The sequence below is a fragment of the Anthonomus grandis genome, chromosome 5 (assembly GCF_022605725.1).
Source record: "Anthonomus grandis grandis chromosome 5, icAntGran1.3, whole genome shotgun sequence".
Classification (NCBI taxonomy): Eukaryota; Metazoa; Arthropoda; class Insecta; order Coleoptera; family Curculionidae; genus Anthonomus; species Anthonomus grandis.
In genome coordinates this window covers 32,700,605-32,719,046 of record NC_065550.1, presented here as the reverse complement: position 1 = coordinate 32,719,046, position 18,442 = coordinate 32,700,605, and the positions used below count along the sequence as shown (strand labels likewise).

At 31.8% G+C, this 18,442-nt stretch overlaps 6 protein-coding genes across 13 annotated transcripts in view; 4 read left to right on the top strand and 2 right to left on the bottom strand.

The window, feature by feature from the left end:
* The first annotated feature begins 3 nt into the window (after positions 1 to 3).
* Positions 4 to 2,343, top strand: LOC126736662 (serine/threonine-protein phosphatase 2A regulatory subunit B'' subunit gamma-like). 2 transcript variants are annotated; one of them, XM_050441135.1, is made up of 6 exons: positions 4 to 162; positions 1,178 to 1,354; positions 1,409 to 1,557; positions 1,609 to 1,735; positions 1,785 to 2,046; positions 2,104 to 2,343. In XM_050441135.1, exons 2-6 carry the CDS (start codon positions 1,291 to 1,293, stop codon positions 2,228 to 2,230), a joined length of 729 nt encoding a protein of 242 aa, XP_050297092.1. In that variant the 5' UTR covers positions 4 to 162; positions 1,178 to 1,290; the 3' UTR covers positions 2,231 to 2,343. The 2 variants fall into 2 exon arrangements, with proteins under 2 accessions (XP_050297092.1, XP_050297093.1); XM_050441136.1 differs by lacking the exon at positions 4 to 162 and having other exon boundaries at positions 826 to 1,354.
* Positions 2,344 to 2,420: 77 nt separating this feature from the next.
* LOC126736663 (uncharacterized) lies at positions 2,421 to 6,413 on the top strand. 2 transcript variants are annotated; one of them, XM_050441139.1, is made up of 3 exons: positions 2,421 to 5,218; positions 6,003 to 6,149; positions 6,205 to 6,413. In XM_050441139.1, the coding sequence occupies exons 1-3, from the start codon at positions 5,170 to 5,172 to the stop codon at positions 6,411 to 6,413; spliced, it is 405 nt and encodes a 134-aa protein (XP_050297096.1). In that variant the 5' UTR covers positions 2,421 to 5,169. The 2 variants fall into 2 exon arrangements, with proteins under 2 accessions (XP_050297096.1, XP_050297095.1); XM_050441138.1 differs by lacking the exons at positions 6,003 to 6,149; positions 6,205 to 6,413 and adding exons at positions 5,301 to 5,447; positions 5,506 to 5,764 and having other exon boundaries at positions 2,492 to 5,218.
* LOC126736661 (cyclin-dependent kinase 5) lies at positions 6,408 to 10,358 on the bottom strand. Its single transcript, XM_050441134.1, has 5 exons — positions 9,699 to 10,358; positions 7,643 to 7,797; positions 6,918 to 7,577; positions 6,779 to 6,859; positions 6,408 to 6,669 (listed from the first exon to the last, which is right to left on the bottom strand). Exons 1-3 carry the CDS (start codon positions 10,291 to 10,293, stop codon positions 7,431 to 7,433), a joined length of 897 nt encoding a protein of 298 aa, XP_050297091.1. The 5' UTR covers positions 10,294 to 10,358; the 3' UTR covers positions 6,408 to 6,669; positions 6,779 to 6,859; positions 6,918 to 7,430.
* Positions 10,359 to 10,468: 110 nt separating this feature from the next.
* Positions 10,469 to 12,188, top strand: LOC126736659 (protein MAK16 homolog). The gene is made up of 8 exons (XM_050441129.1): positions 10,469 to 10,588; positions 10,651 to 10,697; positions 10,761 to 10,904; positions 10,955 to 11,137; positions 11,192 to 11,321; positions 11,595 to 11,765; positions 11,829 to 11,900; positions 11,958 to 12,188. The coding sequence occupies exons 1-8, from the start codon at positions 10,574 to 10,576 to the stop codon at positions 12,114 to 12,116; spliced, it is 921 nt and encodes a 306-aa protein (XP_050297086.1). The 5' UTR covers positions 10,469 to 10,573; the 3' UTR covers positions 12,117 to 12,188.
* Positions 12,189 to 14,538: 2,350 nt separating this feature from the next.
* Positions 14,539 to 15,186, bottom strand: LOC126736664 (dolichyl-diphosphooligosaccharide--protein glycosyltransferase subunit DAD1). Its single transcript, XM_050441140.1, has 2 exons — positions 14,861 to 15,186; positions 14,539 to 14,746 (listed from the first exon to the last, which is right to left on the bottom strand). Exons 1-2 carry the CDS (start codon positions 15,066 to 15,068, stop codon positions 14,616 to 14,618), a joined length of 339 nt encoding a protein of 112 aa, XP_050297097.1. The 5' UTR covers positions 15,069 to 15,186; the 3' UTR covers positions 14,539 to 14,615.
* Positions 15,187 to 15,270: 84 nt separating this feature from the next.
* The window catches only part of LOC126736656 (oxysterol-binding protein-related protein 3-like), a 40,533-nt gene continuing 37,361 nt past the window's right edge, over positions 15,271 to 18,442 (top strand). For 3 of the 6 annotated variants that reach the window (XM_050441125.1, XM_050441121.1, XM_050441120.1), the window contains exons 1-3: positions 16,326 to 16,384; positions 17,438 to 17,753; positions 17,814 to 18,314. In XM_050441125.1, coding sequence (XP_050297082.1) covers positions 16,341 to 16,384; positions 17,438 to 17,753; positions 17,814 to 18,314 — 861 coding nt within the window. In that variant the 5' untranslated portion in view covers positions 16,326 to 16,340. Of the gene's footprint in view, positions 15,539 to 15,741; positions 15,763 to 16,153; positions 16,176 to 16,325; positions 16,385 to 17,437; positions 17,754 to 17,813; positions 18,315 to 18,442 lie in introns of those variants that run through there. The other 3 variants (XM_050441122.1, XM_050441124.1, XM_050441123.1) reach the window with 3 other exon arrangements.

The window sequence follows — 18,442 nt, the reverse complement described above, 5'->3', positions numbered from 1 at the left end:
CTTGGTGCGGAAGTTTTTGATTTAGTAATGGTAATGGTACTCGACGACGGCGTACTCTACTCTCACGCCCACCATTGACAGTATTACAGAGACATATTATGATATGTGGTCATTTCTTTGTCAAATTAATGTTTGGACGGATTTTTTTTTAATAGTACCAAGGTATACACATAATTGTTTCAAAATTCGCGCCTTAAAAAGTCTTTCCCCTCTCTAACTTTTTGGGCGTGGCTTGGCTTGTTTCTAAGAAACTTTTGACGTAAAAATGAAGGTTCTAAGTTGTTGTAAATTTGAGGCGTCTTCAAAGAATCACCTATAGCTCTTATGTTATGCAATTTAGGGCAAAAAGGTATTCTAGCTTTTTTTTAGGTACCTTTTAATATTGCAATAGTAAAAATATCAATTTTCCTTATATTTTCAGAAAAAAACCGGAAAATTGGTTTTAGTGAATTTGCTCGAAAATGGTGAAACATACAATCGTAAAATATTTTGCAATTTCAGTTCTAAAGATTTTCCAAAAAAAAACCGTTTTGTTGAGAGTTTTTCCTGAGGTGAAATTCAAACTAAAATGTTCTTTTGGAAAGTAATTAACAGCAATTCTAACACATTTTCCTTCCTTAAGCCACTTCCTCCTTTCATTCAGAGTTAATGTGTTCATCCTGGTCTACCTCTAATATTGAATTGGATAAAATTGACTTCTTTTCTAAAGGAGGATTTGTAGGATAAGGATCATATTCCTGCTGTAAGCAAAGGAACGTTTTCCTCAAAATCGCTTACACTTTCAATATCTGACTGGCTCCTTTCAAAAACATTAAAAGATTTTTCTCTTCTTGTGCACATAGTTCTACGGTTGAAATCTGAAGTTAAGAATTTAATTAAAATTTATATACCTAAATAGAAATGGTTCATTTAGTCTCAGATTGTAGTTAATAAATTCCGATTGACGCCAAACCGAACCAATAATATAGTAACGTTATGCCTACTAATAATGTAATTTACGTTTATTAAAAACCCTTAAAACAAAAACTTTAAACGGTTTTACACGCAGCACTGTAAATATGGAAGTCTTACCTAAAAAAACAAATGTCACTCGGTGTTTCATGAACTGGCAGGCGCATCGCCATCTGTAGTCTTTCTCCACAGTAGTTTCATGGTATAACTACATTTTTTTCTATAGACATAGCAGGACCAAAAGTCAAACACTACCTCAAACCCAGTGTTTTTGCCAAATTGCAACAGGGCGATCCACAACAAGGTCGAGTATCAATTATTTCATTGTTCAATTACATCATGAGAAAGATGTGGCTGGATCATACAAGAGTAGGATTATCTGTCTATGACAGTAATAGACAAGGTAATATATTGTTAAAAACATTCATTATATTTTTATTAATTTCTTAGCTTTCAGGATATTTAACAGAAACAGAACTGGAAAATTATATAAATGATTTGTTGCCTGGCCTGTGCCAGTTAGACGGCTTAGAGAAATCCTTTCACAGTTTCTGCACTGCTGTAAGGAAATTCTTGTTTTTCTTGGATGGAGCAAGAACTAATAGGGTACATTTTTTTCTCATGTTTTTAAAGCATCATCTAACTTATTCTTTACAGATAAGAATTCTGGATATATTGGCCAGCACCTTTCTAGATGACTTATTAGAGTTAAGAGATGAAGAACTTAGTAAAGAGATGCAAGAACAAAACTGGTTCAGTGCCCCCTCTGCTTTAAGGATTTATGGTAAATTACATCACATTTGATGTATTTTTCTTTAAAGCCATGTTTTCAGGGCATTATTTGAACTTAGACAGAAATCACAATGGAATGTTAAGCAAAACAGAACTTGCTAGCACATTAACAAAACCATTTCTAGATAGGGTCTTTCAGACATGTCTCACCTATGGGGGCGAAATGGATTATAAAACGTATTTAGATTTAGTTTTGGCTCTGGAAAACCGTTCGGAACCGCAAGTCTTGGCGTTTTTGTTTAAAATCTTGGATATAAAAGAGTGTGGATATTTAGATGCATTCACCTTAAGTTATTTTTTTAGGTAGGACTCCTAGAACTTTATTATCAAGTAATTTACTTATTTTCTATATTCTTTTAGAGCAATTCAGGAGCAAATGAAAGCCAGATCAGATCAGCCAGTCCCCTTTAATGACGTGAAAGATGAACTTTTCGATATGGTCAGGCCAAAAGATCCAGAAAAAAATCACCTTGCAAGATTTAATTAATTGTGGACAGAGAGATACTTTCGTTACGATTTTAATTGAATTCTTATGTTGTTACTGGGGTATACAACCATACTGTGGCTACTCCACAGTAGTCTCACTCCACAATGAGTTAGAACCAAATTTTGACTATTTTTTGAAAAATAAGATTTTTCAAAAATGTTTTGGGCCCTTATTATGAAAGTTCTCCCTTTTCGCACTTCCCAGGGTGTGCAAAGTTTCACTTTTTCCGCACTAGTGCCTAAAAGTTGCTCAAAGAGGCCTTAATATATTTTAGAAATAAATAATTACAATATTCTATTCATTTAAAATCAAGATATTTAATTGCCAATAAGAGACAAATTATTTTATTTCTTCCAGGCACTCCTGCCAGAAAAATGTCAATATTTTGATCTTTATTGTATGGATTTCCATAATTTTTTCAGTAGTTGCTTAAATAGGCCTTGGAGTATCCTTGAAATCAATAATTGCAAACTTTTACCCCAAGAACTCAAGATATTTATTTGCAAATAAGAGACAAATTATTTTATTTCTTCCAGGCACTCCTGTCAGAAAAATGTCAATATTTTGATTTTTATTGTATGGATTTCCATAATTTTTTCAGTAGTTGCTTAAATAGGCCTTGGAATATCCTAGAAATCAATAATTGCAAACTTTTACTACAAGAACTCAAGATATTTACTTGCAAATAAGAGACAAATTATTTTATTTCTTCCAGGCACTCCTGCCAGAAAAATGTCAATATTTTGATTTTTATTGTATGGATTTCCATAATTTTTTCAGTAGTTGCTTAAATAGGCCTTGGAGTATCCTAGAAATTAATAATTGCAAACTTTTACCCCAAGAACTCAAGATATTTATTTGCAAATAAGAGACAAAAAATATTTTATTTCTTCCAGGCACTCCTGCCAGAAAAATGTCAATATTTTGATTTTTATTGTATGGATTTCCATAATTTTTTCAGTAGTTGCCTAAATAGGCCTTGGAGTATCCTAGAAATCAATATTTGCAAAGTTTTACCGCAAGAACTCAAGATATTTATTTGCAAATAAGAGACAAATTATTTTATTTCTTCCAGGCACTCCTGTCAGAAAAATGTCAATATTTTGATTTTTATTGTATGGATTTCCATAATTTTTTCAGTAGTTGCCTAAATAGGCCTTGGAGTATCCTAGAAATCAATATTTGCAAACTTTTACCACAAGAACTCAATATATTTATTTGCAAATAAGAGACAAATTATTTTATTTCTTCCAGGCACTCCTGTCAGAAAAATGTCAATATTTTGATTTTTATTTTATGGATTTCCATAATTTTTTCAGTAGTTGCCTAAATAGGCCTTGGAGTATCCTAGAAATCAATATTTGCAAAGTTTTACCGCAAGAACTCAAGATATTTATTTGCAAATAAGAGACAAATTATTTTATTTCTTCCAGGCACTCCTGTCAGAAAAATGTCAATATTTTGATTTTTATTGTATGGATTTCCATAATTTTTTCAGTAGTTGCCTAAATAGGCCTTGGAGTATCCTAGAAATCAATATTTGCAAACTTTTACCACAAGAACTCAATATATTTATTTGCAAATAAGAGACAAATTATTTTATTTCTTCCAGGCACTCCTGTCAGAAAAATGTCAATATTTTGATTTTTATTTTATGGATTTCCATAATTTTTTCAGTAGTTGCCTAAATAGGCCTTGGAGTATCCTAGAAATCAATATTTGCAAAGTTTTACCGCCAGAACTCAAGATATTTATTTGCAAATAAGAGACAAATTATTTTATTTCTTCCAGGCACTCCTGTCAGAAAAATGTCAATATTTTGATTTTTATTGTATGGATTTCCATAATTTTTTCAGTAGTTGCCTAAATAGGCCTTGGAGTATCCTAGAAATCAATATTTGCAAACTTTTACCACAAGAACTCAATATATTTATTTGCAAATAAGAGACAAATTATTTTATTTCTTCCAGGCACTCCTGTCAGAAAAATGTCAATATTTTGATTTTTATTGTATGGATTTCCATAATTTTTTTAGTAGTTGCTTAAATAGGCCTCGGAGTATCCTAGAAATTAATAATTGCAAACTTTTACCCCAAGAACTCTAGATATTTATTTGCAAATAAGAGACAAATTAATTTATTTCTTCCAGGCATTCCTGTCAGAAAAAAGTCAATATCTCGATTGTTAGTATATGGATTTTAGCAATTCTTTACTAAAAAATTAACAAAGTTTAATTTTTTCTTACCCAAAATGATTTTTCAAGTTTCAAAATGGCGGCTGACGGAAGCCATTTTGAAATGATTCCATAATTTCCATTGCCTTCAGGTTTACTACCTTTATTTTAAGATGGCGACCATTTTTACAGCAAAGTATATATTCATATATAGTTGAGGTACTTACCTCTAATGTTAAAATAAAAATGCTTTTTCCTCAATTTTCTCTACTCTTAACTTTCGATTCGCTTTTGGGAGTGGCAACATTCAAAACGTGCCACGCCCAAATTTAAAAAAGACATCACAAAAAAATTACTGGTAAATTGATGACTTACCGCAGGATATGAATAAGACAAGAACATAAGTAGTATTTTAACTTTATTTACCTTTTGACACGTTTCTCGGATCAACAAAAGATAATAAAACTATTGTTTTTAACATATATAGTTAGTCACCTAATAGGGATTTATTGTTAAAAGCATTGTAACAATATCCTTATAAGTATATTTCTCAGTTTTACGATATATTAAAGATATAGTACAAGTCCTTATATATTAACGTTAAAAATCAAAAATTCCACTAGTCTCTAAAAGGTATAAGGCAAAAACGTCAGGTTTTTCCTAAACATATCGATACCATATCAATATACTGCATATATAACCCAATAATTGCTCGTGAAGCCCTAACATACAGTATCTTATTATTAATTGATATCGATCCATCAAAATGTGCAACTTCGTTATTGGAATATGTGTGTTATTTCTTTTTGTACAAGGTATTTATATAACAAACCACCTCCATCAAGTTCATCTAAATATAATTTAATAATATAAACATTTTTTGTAATCCAATATCAGGTGGACACGGACAAATTACATGTTACGAATGTAACTCGTATCACGACAACAATAAAACAGCTTGCCTGGATCCCTTTTACCCCGATCACATTTCCACCAGAACTTGCGCGAGCAACTTCGTCTGCACCAAAGTGTCTTATTATACCCGTAAGTATTATTCAAATTATAGAACTGGACGCATTAAAATGATGTTGTTTCATTGTAGAAGGTACATTTGTAACATCCAGGTCTTGCGACCAAAAAACGTCCAACACCTGCGGAGATATTGAAAATACTATGCGAGATCACTATGATGATTTATCCAGTTATAAATGTCTTGCTTGTGAGAAAGATTTGTGCAATAAGGGTCTTACTATGTCGGGTTCTATGGCCATGGCTTTAGTTAGTACAGTTGTTTTTGTAACAATATTTTAATTATTAAGGTTATATATTTATTAAATATGGAGATTTTTACAAAATAAGAAGTTTTAATAATATGGTCTTCGTATAATTATAGGAAAAATTCCGATGCCTCCACCTCTAAAACCTCCAAAGGGGCCTCCGAAGCCTCTAACACCGAAACCTCCTCTTTCTCCTCCAATGTGTGTTGTTTTTGTACAAGGTGTTTATATAACAAACCAACCCATAAACTACCTCCATCAAGTTCATCTAAATCTAACTTAATAACAATATAAATAAACATATTTTGTAATCCAATATCAGGTGGACACGGACAAATTACATGTTACAAATGTAACTCGTATCACGACAACAATAAAACAGCTTGTCTGGATCCCTTTTACCCCGATCACATTTCCACCAGAACTTGCGCGAGCAACTTCGTCTGCACCAAAGTATCTTATTATACCCGTAAGTATTATTCAAATTATAGAACTGGGCGCATTAAAATGATGTTTTATTGTAGAAGGTACATTTGTAACATCCAGATCTTGCGACCAAAAAAAGTCCAACACATGCGGAGATATTGAAAATACTATGCGAGATCACTATGATGATTTATCCAGTTATAAATGTCTTGCTTGTGAAAAAGATTTGTGCAATAAGGGTCTTACTATGTCGGGTTCTATGGCCATGGCTTTAGTTAGTACAGTTGTTTTTGTAACAATATTTTAATTGTTAAGGTTATATATTTATTAAATATGGAGATTTTTACAAAATAAGAAGTTTTAATAATAGTAATAATATGGTCTTCTTATAATTATAGGAAAAATACCGAGGCCTCCACCTCTAAACCCTCCAAAGGGCCCTCCGAAGCCTCTACCACCGAAACCTCTTCCTCCAAAACCTCCTCTTCCTCCTCCAAATCCCCCAAAACCTCTGCCTCCTCCAAATCCCCCAAAACCTCTACCTCCTCCAAACCCACCAAAACCTAGAAAGAAAATGGGTCATGTTAAAAAATAGGTTTACTACATACAAGCACGTTTTAACCTCTAAAAATTTATTTCTAGTATAAAAAAAAAATTGTTTTACACTTTTACCTCTTCCTCCTCCAAAACCTCCGCCGAATCCTCCTCTTTGGGGTTCTGGAGACCTCCTTTGCCTTACCACGTGATTTTCATCTAAAATAAATCCGCAAATTAGGCCGATAGGCGCACAAATAACGTATGCAATACGTACTTTCATGTTGAACTGCACGATTTTCTTCCAAAGTTAAACACACAATCACAAAAATTAAGAAAAACGTGGCAGAGCTCATTTTCAGTAGTACTGTGAACCCTTTGTATATTAATACGATTGAATTTAAAAGAAAAGAAGTATTTATATGTAACGTGAAATTAGCACCTTAAGGTATCAAACGCATCAAGCAATTAGCATTGAAAAACAGGATTTTGGTTTTTAAACATATTTTGAATGTTTGTTTTATTTGCTTTAGTAATTTAAAAGTCACTATTTTGATGACTCGGGGGATTTTTCTTACAGGAAAGTACCACTGGCTTGCATGAAAACTGCAAATAGCTTCCTTATGGCAATAATTAAATAACATCAGATTATAGACACTTAAACTAAAATTGACAATTTCACCGACATATTAAAAACTATCACAGCACAAAATTAAACCTCTTAATATCAAATAAAGGAAAAACAATTAATACAAATTAAAATCATCATTTACACTTATAAATGTCTAGCCTAACACCTCTCATTCTTGATCGATGGATTTAAGTCATTAAAATAAGAATGTTGCATGGCCTCTTCTGCCGATATCCTCTCAGTGGGGTTGCACACCAGCAATCTTTGCAGCAGATCTCTCCCTCTGTTACCCAGCTTAGACACCACCTAGCAATTTATTTTTTTTTTGGTTATATGGTGTTTCTGCAAGATTTTGTTAATAAAAAACCCACCTGTGACAGGCTCATATTGGGCTGATATGTAGGAAATGGTTTGTAGTCTGGCAACTGGGACATTCCTGGCCAGGTTTCTTCGGTGGGGGTCCCTAAGAGTTTGAAAATCCTTCTTAATTGGTCATCTACGTCAGAGCCAGGGAACAGTGGCCTTCCTGCAAAGAGAAATACATTAGACCAATTACAACTTCTATGTTTATATTGACAATAAAGCATTTCTTGAATTGAGTTGAGTTTAATTTAATCAAACTGTGGTCTACATTACATTAGCTTATGCTACCTACACTAATAATTCAAATTTTTCATAGTTGAAATAAATTGAAGGTATGGAATTGTGAAGTTTCAGAAATAAATAGTTAACTGATCTTAATTTTAAGTTTGTATTGCTATTTGGAATTAATAAATGTTTATTAATTTTACAACTAATTTAGCTACAAATTAGGAAATCATTCTTTTGAAAAGAATTTCTCATATAAGGGGTCCTATTTGACTCCAAAATTACTTTTTCTCTACACATTAACTAGCTAGTTAATAATGGTAATAGAATCTTAGGTTTTATAAAAAGACAACATGCAAACTCTCGAAATTAAAAAACAATGATAATACTTTGTTATATCTAGGAATTAACTAAGCTATAATTTGCATCAATAATATGGAACCCTAGATACAAAAACAACATTAGCAGACTTGAGAAAATCCAGATTGGACATTGGCCCTATCTCGTATTAACATTCTAAGACTTACAAAAAGATGCACTATATCTGACATTTTAGCATTATGTCAGATTATTAATAACTTATTAACCTACAGGCAGGTATGTAGAAATACCTGCATGTAAGAATGGTAAAAGCTTATAACTTGCATTGTCATGCATTTCACATGGATTTCTTGGCGACAAATTTGTTACCATTTAAAAATAAACTAAAACTTTAGTTCCTAGAACTAGATCAGTCATAGGTAATTTGTTTTGTGATACTGTAGCCCAATGATGTTTAGAATTGAATTTGATTTGAAGCATTTACTTGAATATTACTTAAAGATTGTTATTGCTTAATAGTTAGTTTAAACTATTATTGTATATAAGTTTTAAATAATTATTTTGATTTAAAAAAAAATTAAATAATTAATTTGATTCCAAAGTGTTCAGTGCCCTTTCTAACTTCAGTCCAGGTGTCTCCAGAAAACTTGAACTACTTTAAAGTCATACACACTGTACCTGTCGGAGCTTCTATTGATTAATTTGCTCCAATTGAAAAATTAAAATTAAGAATAATTATTTTGCTGTTATTAATTTGTAAGATTAATGAAGACCTTATACAAGTCAAGTATTGACATGATGCTAATCTTTTAACCTTCAATATATCCGAAACTATTCTTTTAAATACTAAATGTAGTGTCAAAGGGGATAATTATTGTGTAGCACACTTAAATGAATCTTCTGGTTCATGGGAATCTTCATTGACAGCAAATTGAAGTATGAAATCCATATTAGTAATATTCATTCACACTGGAAAAATGTGAAATTCATTCACCAAAGAGGTTTGTGATTTATGACAGTAAAAAACTGTTCCTATCAATCCATCAATCCACCTATCAATAATTGGAATTTGATAAATTTTAGACTATGGAAAATTTAAAGGTCATGTGAAAAAATTGATAATTAACTATGAATTTTGTCATATGGATAAATATATCAACCACTAATTTAAAAAAAAAAAAAAAATTATTATTACTTTAATCAGATTCTCTTTTTGGGGTTCTTGGTATTATATGCATATAATATTTTATATTAAATTACATATATCTATGTTTTCTTATGATACTTGCATTTAATTTAAATTGTCTGTATGTATCATTACTTATAGTGGAACAGGGAAAAGTAGACACTTTTTTTCTTTATATTCATATTTTTTGTTGTGATAATAGAGCATATCTTTTTTTTAATTTAATTTGTAGTGATAAATATAAAATATTTGATGGTTAAATTAACACTATTAAATTGCACATTAATCTTGCATTCTGTTGTCATACCTAAATAAAGAAAAAAAACTCCTACCAGCATTAGCAAGTTCAGCAAAAATACATCCAGCAGACCACATATCAATAGATGTAGTATAAAGTTTAGCTCCATAAAGTACATCTGGTGGGCGATACCACAGTGTAACCACTTCAGCCGAATAGCATTTAACAGGTATACCAAAAGCCCTTGCCAATCCGAAATCGGCCAGTTTTAACTCGCCATTTTTATTAATCAACAGGTTCTGAGGCTTCAGATCTCTGTGCAGGACGTTATGGCTGTGACAAAACGCTAGTCCTCGCAACAGTTGAAACATGAACGATTTCACCACGTCCAAATCGATGTCCCCGTTTAAACTGTCGAAGTATTTTTTTAAATCTTGGTCGCAGTGCTCGAAAACCAGGGTGAGTTTTTTGTCGCTGTGCAGGACGTCGTAGAGGCGCACGATGTTTTTGTGTTTCAGTTCTTTTAGGAGGCAAATTTCCCTTAAAGCAGACGAGGGTACCCCCTCGTCGTCGTCGTCTAGTCGCACTCGTTTTAACGCGACGATTTCGTGGGACTCGCGGTTTTTTGCTTTGAACACCGTACCGTAGGTACCTTCACCGATTTTTTCGAGTTTTTCGTATTTTTGCATTGTTATATTTACTTATAATAACCTCTAAATCTAAATAGGGATAAAAAAATATAAACAAAGGGACGTCAAAAGCAGCTGTCAATGTCAAAGTGACAACCGGTACACTTGTATGGTCCTTGTTGCTCTCGCTGGAAGAAAGAGAGAGCCCCACTGCATTTGTCATTTTAACATTGACAGTTGAGAAGTAAACACGTGGGATATTGAGGTTATGTTTAATTTGCCGTGTTGTGGTTTGTAATATTTTCATACAAGTTTTAAATTGTAATAAAACCATTACAAAATGCAACACGACGACGTGAGTACTACTTAATTTAACCAGTCTCTATTATATTTATTAAATAACATTTCACTTTTCAGGTCGTGTGGAGCATCATCAACAAATCCTTTTGCTCACATAAAATAAAGTATGTTTTTTTAATTATAATGGGTCCTAAAATGTGTTAACTCTTTTGGATTCTTTTTTTTAGCACTAAAACCCAAAAACTATGCCGTAACGAATATAACTTAACAGGTTTGTGTAATCGGTCATCTTGTCCTTTGGCAAACAGTCAGTATGCCACTGTTCGAGAAGAAAAAGGTATTATTTACCTTTTTATGAAGACTGCTGAAAGGTGACCTTCTATTTGCTCTATTTTATATTACTAATTAAGCTTCATTGTAGGTCGGCTTTCCCTAAGAAACTATGGGAGAAGGTCAAACTGTCTAGAAATTTTGAAAAAGCTATACACCAGATAAATGAAAACCTGTTATATTGGCCTGGTTTTATTAAATCAAAATGTAAACAAAGATTTGTCAAGATCACTCAGTATTTAATAAGAATGAGGAAGCTAAAACTCAGAAGACAGTAAGCAGCTTAAGAAGTAATTGAGAATGTATTCTTAATTATTTAACCTTTTAGGAAACTACTAGTGCCATTACAAAGGAATATAGAGAGAAGAGAAAAACGGAGGGAAGAGAAGGCCCTTATAGCTGCTAGAATAGAAAAGGGAGTAGAGAAAACTCTATTGGACCGGTTGAAAAATGGAGTTGTAAGTATTAAATTGTCTATATAATTAATACAGAAAAAATGAAAACTCCAAGTCTCAGTCTCAAAATGTCTTTTTAATTAATCAGGTGGTGACAGCAGGTCATCTAGCTATAAGGTCTGATGATGCTTTATTAGCGAAACATGTCACCACCTGATTAATTAAAAAGACATTTTGAGACTGAGACTTGAAGTTTTCATTTTTTCTCTCTTTGAGATAATGGACGAGTTCTTTCAATATATAATTAATAGATTTAACATAAAATTCTGTTTCTAGTATCAAGACCTGTATAATATTAGAACAACAGCGTTTGATGAGGCACAGGAAGAAAATGAAGTGGAAGATGAAGAAGAGGAAATGGAAGAGGAGAAGGAAGTTGAAATGGAAACGGAAGGAGACGATGACAGACTATATGTAGCCGCAGATTCTGATGAAGATAGTGACATTGTAATGATTTAAAGCTTATGCTGTTTTTAATACATTAAAAATATGGATATTGTTTTTTTTAAGGAAAGTAACAGTGGTCAACCAGAAAGTGTAGACTTGGACAGCAGTTTTGAATCTGATGGGTCAGACATAGAGGTACATAAAAATCCTTGTTTTAATTGATTTTTTTACTTAAGAATTATTGTTTTGCAGGATATACCAGCACCATCTACATCAAATTCCAAGAGTAAAAAGGGTAAGAAACCTGCTAAACCGTCCTCATCATCAACCAAAAAAGGCAAGAGACCAAGAGTGGAAATTGAATATGAAGTTGAAACAGTGTCCACCCCTGCAAAAGTTTCTTTGTATTGATAGTTGTTTATTTAAGTGTAAAAAAAATAATTTTAATTTATGATGGTATTGAAATAAAATGTCATATTTTTACGAGTTATTTTATTTAAAAATATTTGGAGATGTTTCAATATCTATGAAATCATCCTCGGGACTCTAAAAAATACAGAAATAAAGTCCTACATTTTGGCATAGTTGTAATTACAAGGTTGACAAAACTTACAAAGGTTAAATTTCTGCACACAATAAAAGTAATAATTAATGCTCAATTAAAAGTAAGTTTTCTTCAGTCAAAATTAAGTATTTTGCATAACATTAATTCTTTAGGTGAAGAATTAATTATTAAGGTGGTATTAAATTACACCTAAAATTTAAGAAAAAATTGTTTAAATTTCTAAGGTTTGGTTTTTTGAAAATAAAAACCAACAATTCTTTATTAAAAAAACTTCGTCTGCACCAAAGTGTCTTATTATACCCGTAAGTATTATTCAAATTATAGAACTGGACGCATTAAAATGATGTTGTTTCATTGTAGAAGGTACATTTGTAACATCCAGGTCTTGCGATCAAAAAACGTCCAACACATGCGGAGATATTGAAAATACTATGCGAGATCACTATGATGATTTATCCAGTTATAAATGTCTTGCTTGTGAGAAAGATTTGTGCAATAAGGGTCTTACTACGTCGGGTTCTATGGCCATAGCTTTAGTTAGTACAGTTGTTTTTGTAACAATATTTTAATTGTTAAGGTTATATATTTATTAAATAGGGAGATTTTTACAAAATAAGAAGTTTTAATAATAGTAATAATATGGTCTTCTTATAATTATTGGAAAAATACCGAGGCCTCCACCTCTAAACCCGCCAAAGCGGCCTCCGAAGCCTCTACCACCGAAACCTCTTCCTCCAAAACCTCCTCTTCCTCCTCCAAATCCCCCAAAACCTCTACCTCCTCCAAACCCACCAAAACCTAGAAAGAAAATGGGTCATGTTAAAAAATACGTTTGCAATAGTTTTCGTCAGAATCACGTGGATGACATTATAGAGTTCGAAACATTTACTACATACAAGCACGTTTTAACGAGGTTTCGATATCTATGAAATCATCCTCGGGACTCTAAAAGATACACAAATAAAATCATACATTTTGGCATAGTTACAATTTGCTACTACAAAGTTGACAAAACTTACAAAGGTTAAATTTCTGCACACAATAAAAGTAATAATTAATGCTCAATTAAAAGTAAGTTTTCTTCAGTCAAAATTAAGTATTTTGCATAACATTAATTCTCTTGAAGAATTAATTATTAAGGTGTTATTAAATTACACCTAAAATTTAAGAAAAAATTGTGTTAATTTCTAAGGTTTGGTTTTTTGAAAATAAAAACCAACAATTCTTTATTAAAAAAAAAAACCAAGCATCTATAAAGGGTTGATCTGACCTAAAAAATGGGTCCAAGACTAAACAGTGATATAAAAACTGCAGTGAAAGAAGCCCTACTCGAATTGCTTCGGTGAAAATTTTGGTTATACTAGGATGTTTTTTTACCAAAAACTCCAATTCCTTTGATCGAACAAGCAGCATATTCACCAGATATCACTCTTTGACTTTTTTCCTTCTATTAATCCCAAATTGTATATTTCTTTCAGGCATTGGTCTCTGCTTTTATGTGAAAGAAAACATGAAGCATTGTGAACTCAAAGAGATATTGAAAGAACCAGTCATAATAATTCTCAATTAGATGCTAATAGTATAAATACTTTTTACTGTTCATCCTTTATAGTTAGTATCTATGAAAAGATTTTTTACTTTAATTCTGAAGAAATTTTGGAAATTATTACAAAGCTCTTCAGCCCAAAACGATTTCTCTAGGCTTACTTTACTACCTACAAAAATTTGAATAAAAAAATATTTATTACAGGAATTTAAATGACATTTCATAGAGATGCTAATGAGAGTCTCAGAATTGATTTAAAAGAAAAAACATGCAAATCGGATCATTAGAACCTGAGTTATGTCAGAGAACTCCAAACAATTTTTCTAGCTTTACATTTTTGAGACATCACCAATAAAAATTGTAATAAAAAAATAGTTATTGAACAGATTTTAATTAAATTTCATCGAGATATTAAGTAAGGGTTCATAATTAATTTACAGTAGAAATCATGTAAATCGGATAATTAGAACTCGAGTTTTAGGTCAGGGAACTCAAAACAATTTTCCTACCCAACAAAAATTTTAATAAAAGACACTGTTATTACAGGGATTTTAATAAAAGTTGATACCAACGTTAAAGGAATTCCCAGGATTAATCTAAACCTATAAGCGATTCAATTGAAGCAATAGAAAAGGAGTTATAAGCCAGGTAAGGCAAAATTACACAGCTTATGAAACATTAGCTGTGTGATACACATGTCTTAAAAAAATTAAATAAAGACATTATTTGTTTCTCGCATAGCAATTTATTGAAAAACCTAATTACATTCTTATCTTAACAAGTATTATGGTAAAATACTCTATCCAATAAAGTTCATTACGACTAAATGCAAAATTACATGGGCAAATATGAAGTCTGCAAATCCTCTCTCGGGGCTGATGCCGTAGAATTGGTTCTTGTTTTCGGGGTTAACTTGCAGTCTTAGACAAACTGAAAAAAAGAACATTCTCTTAGTTTCGTTGTGCGAATGGTGTGTGTAGAATCCCTTAGGACAGATTCACAGCCTCGGTTATCTTTATTATTGAAAGTTGTCTACTTGCTTACCTCCCAAAACGAAGCAACTCACAGTAGATATAAACCCACTCAAAAACGAGTTAAAAGGGAAGGTTCCAACCAAAATACAATACACAAACTGAATAATACCAGTTAATAAGATGTAAAATAGGTAGGCATCGATGACTTTAAGCTTTTTAGAAGTCTTGGCCGAGTAATCGTTGTAGAATTTGGTTAAAACTGTGTTGATTTGTGCCATTTTAGTTTAATTGGTACTTTTGGATACTCGTGGCCTAAGTAATACTCGTTTTTTTAGTGGAAAATCTTGATTAAACGCCCGGCACTTTACAAGTAAGTAAAAGCACACGTCAACAAAAACAAAACATCTGTTAACTGTCAAATGGTGTAAGACGAGTTGCCTAACGATTCTGTCATTCTTGACAAGTGAATTGTCAATGTCAGTGACAAATATTATGACCCCGTCTCAAATGTTATCTAGTTTTATTTATATTTTTTAAATATTTAATCAATTTATATGTTTTTCCTGTTTATAATTATATGATAGTGGATTTTATCGTGTCCCTCAGCTTTTGGCCGTTTTTTTGAATTACTAGCCGCTACCTTACACGCCTCCTTCTTATTCCCTGAAGGTTTTTTCCTGATTCCTAGTGAAAAACCTTGCCTGGCAATTTTGTAATTAACTTAAATCAATATATTTATTATTATATGGTAAGTGTTCTATTGTTCCTTGTGGCTTTTTGTCTCATAGTTTATTTAGCAGTCAGAATATTCAATTTAATACCATCACAATTATATTGGGAAATGATTTCACCTAATTATTATGCATCAATTTGAAGGAGAATGAATACATTTTAATGAAACCACCTTAAAAATTAAAGAGTTTAAATCCCAGTGTTAGTGAGAGTGAGAACCTTAAAGAATCTGAAATGCAGGTAAAAAATTTTCCAGGCTAGTGCCTAAACAGGTGCATAATATTTTTTTACCTTGCACAATATATCATCACAATCATATAATAAATGTTTACCTCTCAACTGTCTTTGTGCTCATGGTCTCGGGTTTACCATTATATACTTTAAAAATCAATTTTTATTTCATTTTATAACAAGCCATTTAGTAAGTTAATAAATCACCCACTTACATGTCGTCTCTCGTTTATCCTGAGAGACCAACAAATAAGATAAATTGGTCTTGTCAAACAGTTATAAATAATGTGATCTCAGGATATTAAACAATAAAAATATACAAGAATTACACCTTATCAGCTTATATTCTATAAAGAAACTTAATAAATTGTCCATTCATTAAGAAAGTTCTCCAGTTTCTGTGAAATCCATTTAAGCTATAAGTAAGTATACATCAGATTTTGTTGGTTTACACCAGAAATATTGTGAATTCAAACTACATAATAGTCCTATTATGTAAAGTAGCTTAAAATAATATGTCGCATTTATTGAGGTAAATATTTGAACAGTGTATGGTGGTATGCCAAGTTTCAATTTGAAAGTGTAGCATGAATCTATTAATTAGTAATTATTTGGCTTCTAATAAGATCAGGTACATAACTATTATTCCTTTACATAATAATTAATTTTTTTTTAAATATTTATTCATGACCTCAAATCAGATTACAATAAGTTTGGCACTGAGGTCTTAGATTATTTAAATATAATGGAGTAAGCAATTTTTAAATTATCATAACAATTTGGTTTTTATAATACACAATCTTCTCATTAGTCTTTTCAAACTTTATAGTATTTGGTATAAAAATAAATTTGTGTTGATGAAAAACAATGGTTTTTTTTGAGGAAAATATATATTAAATATTTAATGAAATAACACTGTCTATTTAAATTTGATATAATTTTATATATAAATATTTAGTACTCAAACAGCATTATTAGATTGGGTAATATGGACAAAAACAGTGATTTTTCAGAAACAGTGTAGTAATCAAGTTTAAAAACTAGATATGTGAATCCCATGTCAATATTTTAAATGTCGAAATTTTTTTTCTTTTATAAACAGTATCATATAAGCTATAGTTTAATATATATACCTTGACCATATATGCAGGTTGATAAAATATACCAAAACCAAAAATTTACTAAAAAATCGTTGAATAAATATATATTTAACAATAATAATATATGATGTGTTGCTTGGGATAAATACAAAAGATGTATATATACAAACAAAAATTAAATTACTTACTTGTTAATATTATGTCAAATTTTACTTATTTTATAATGGATTATATATCAAGTGAAAATAGATATTAACTAAAATGTACATGACTTATTAGATGCTATTACTATCATTTTTACCAGTGCATATAATAGGCCCAAATATTTACTCCTATATAGAATAACATTACTGCAAAGTGACAATAGCCAACCTTAAAAGTCACATTAAACCTATAAATAAAACAGATTGAGGTTCACCTTTATTCACCATGTCATGTTTTGTTTTATAAATTTGCCTAATTACATATGATTATTTGCACTCATTATCCATTTTAATTAGCAGTCCACTGGATTGGACTTTAATGTATTACCCTTGTATATTCGATGCCTAATACTTTAATTTCTGTTTTTTTTTTGCCTATAGTAACTACAGTAAAATGGCAAGTAACGATAGCAAAAAAAGCCCTGAAGTCACCAGAGTTAAGTCCAGACTGCTGAATTCGAATATACAGGCGAGCGATTCGGATGCCAGCTTGGAAACTAATAGTTTAAGTGCAGACAGTGGTACCGAACAAAATCAAACTGGACCCCCTGAAACCAGGAAGAAGAAAAACCGAAAAGGGTCAGAATGGGAGATTATGGAAGGTTTGAAGGACGGGCAGAGGTTCGAGAGTAAACCTAACTTGTTCAATGGTTATTTACATAAAAAGCGAAAGTGGCCATTAAAGGGGTGGCATAAGGTAAGAGTCCACTTCACTTGACACCAAAAAAACTGATTTTTCTCAATTTGTTTGTTACAGCGTTACTTTATCTTAGACAACGGAATCTTGATTTATGGTAAAAACCCGGTGGATATTAAAAAGGGCAAACTTCACGGCACTTTAGACATAGGTTTATCGGTTATTACGACAAAGTCGTCACGCAGAAGGATCGACATCGATGCCGAAGAGTTTATTTATCACCTAAAAGCGAAAACCGGGGAAATTTTTAACGGTTGGGTGGAACAGCTGACGGCACATCGTTTATACAGGCAGCACGTCATCACTTACGGTGTGGGCAATTTGTTTAATTCGTCCGATAGGATGCAAGCGATTTCCCTCACTACGGACATGTCATCCAAGGAAAACTCCCTGCAGAGAAACATTAAGGGGGTGGCAAGTAATTGCGGACGTGTGAACCTCTGGGTGCAAGAATCCAGTACTAGTTTGGAGAAATATCAACGGAGCGTTACGGAAATCGAGAATAAGGTCGATAAAATGACTTGTTTGTTGCAGCAAATGGAAAGCTCACTTGCTTTAGAGGTAAATTGGTTGTGTTAGGTCTAGTAATAATTTTTTTTTGGTTCCAGGCAGTTGGGGTAAGTCTCTGACAAATGCTCAACTGCCTGGCATTGTTTTCATTGAAATTGTTTAGGCAATTGAACTGGTTT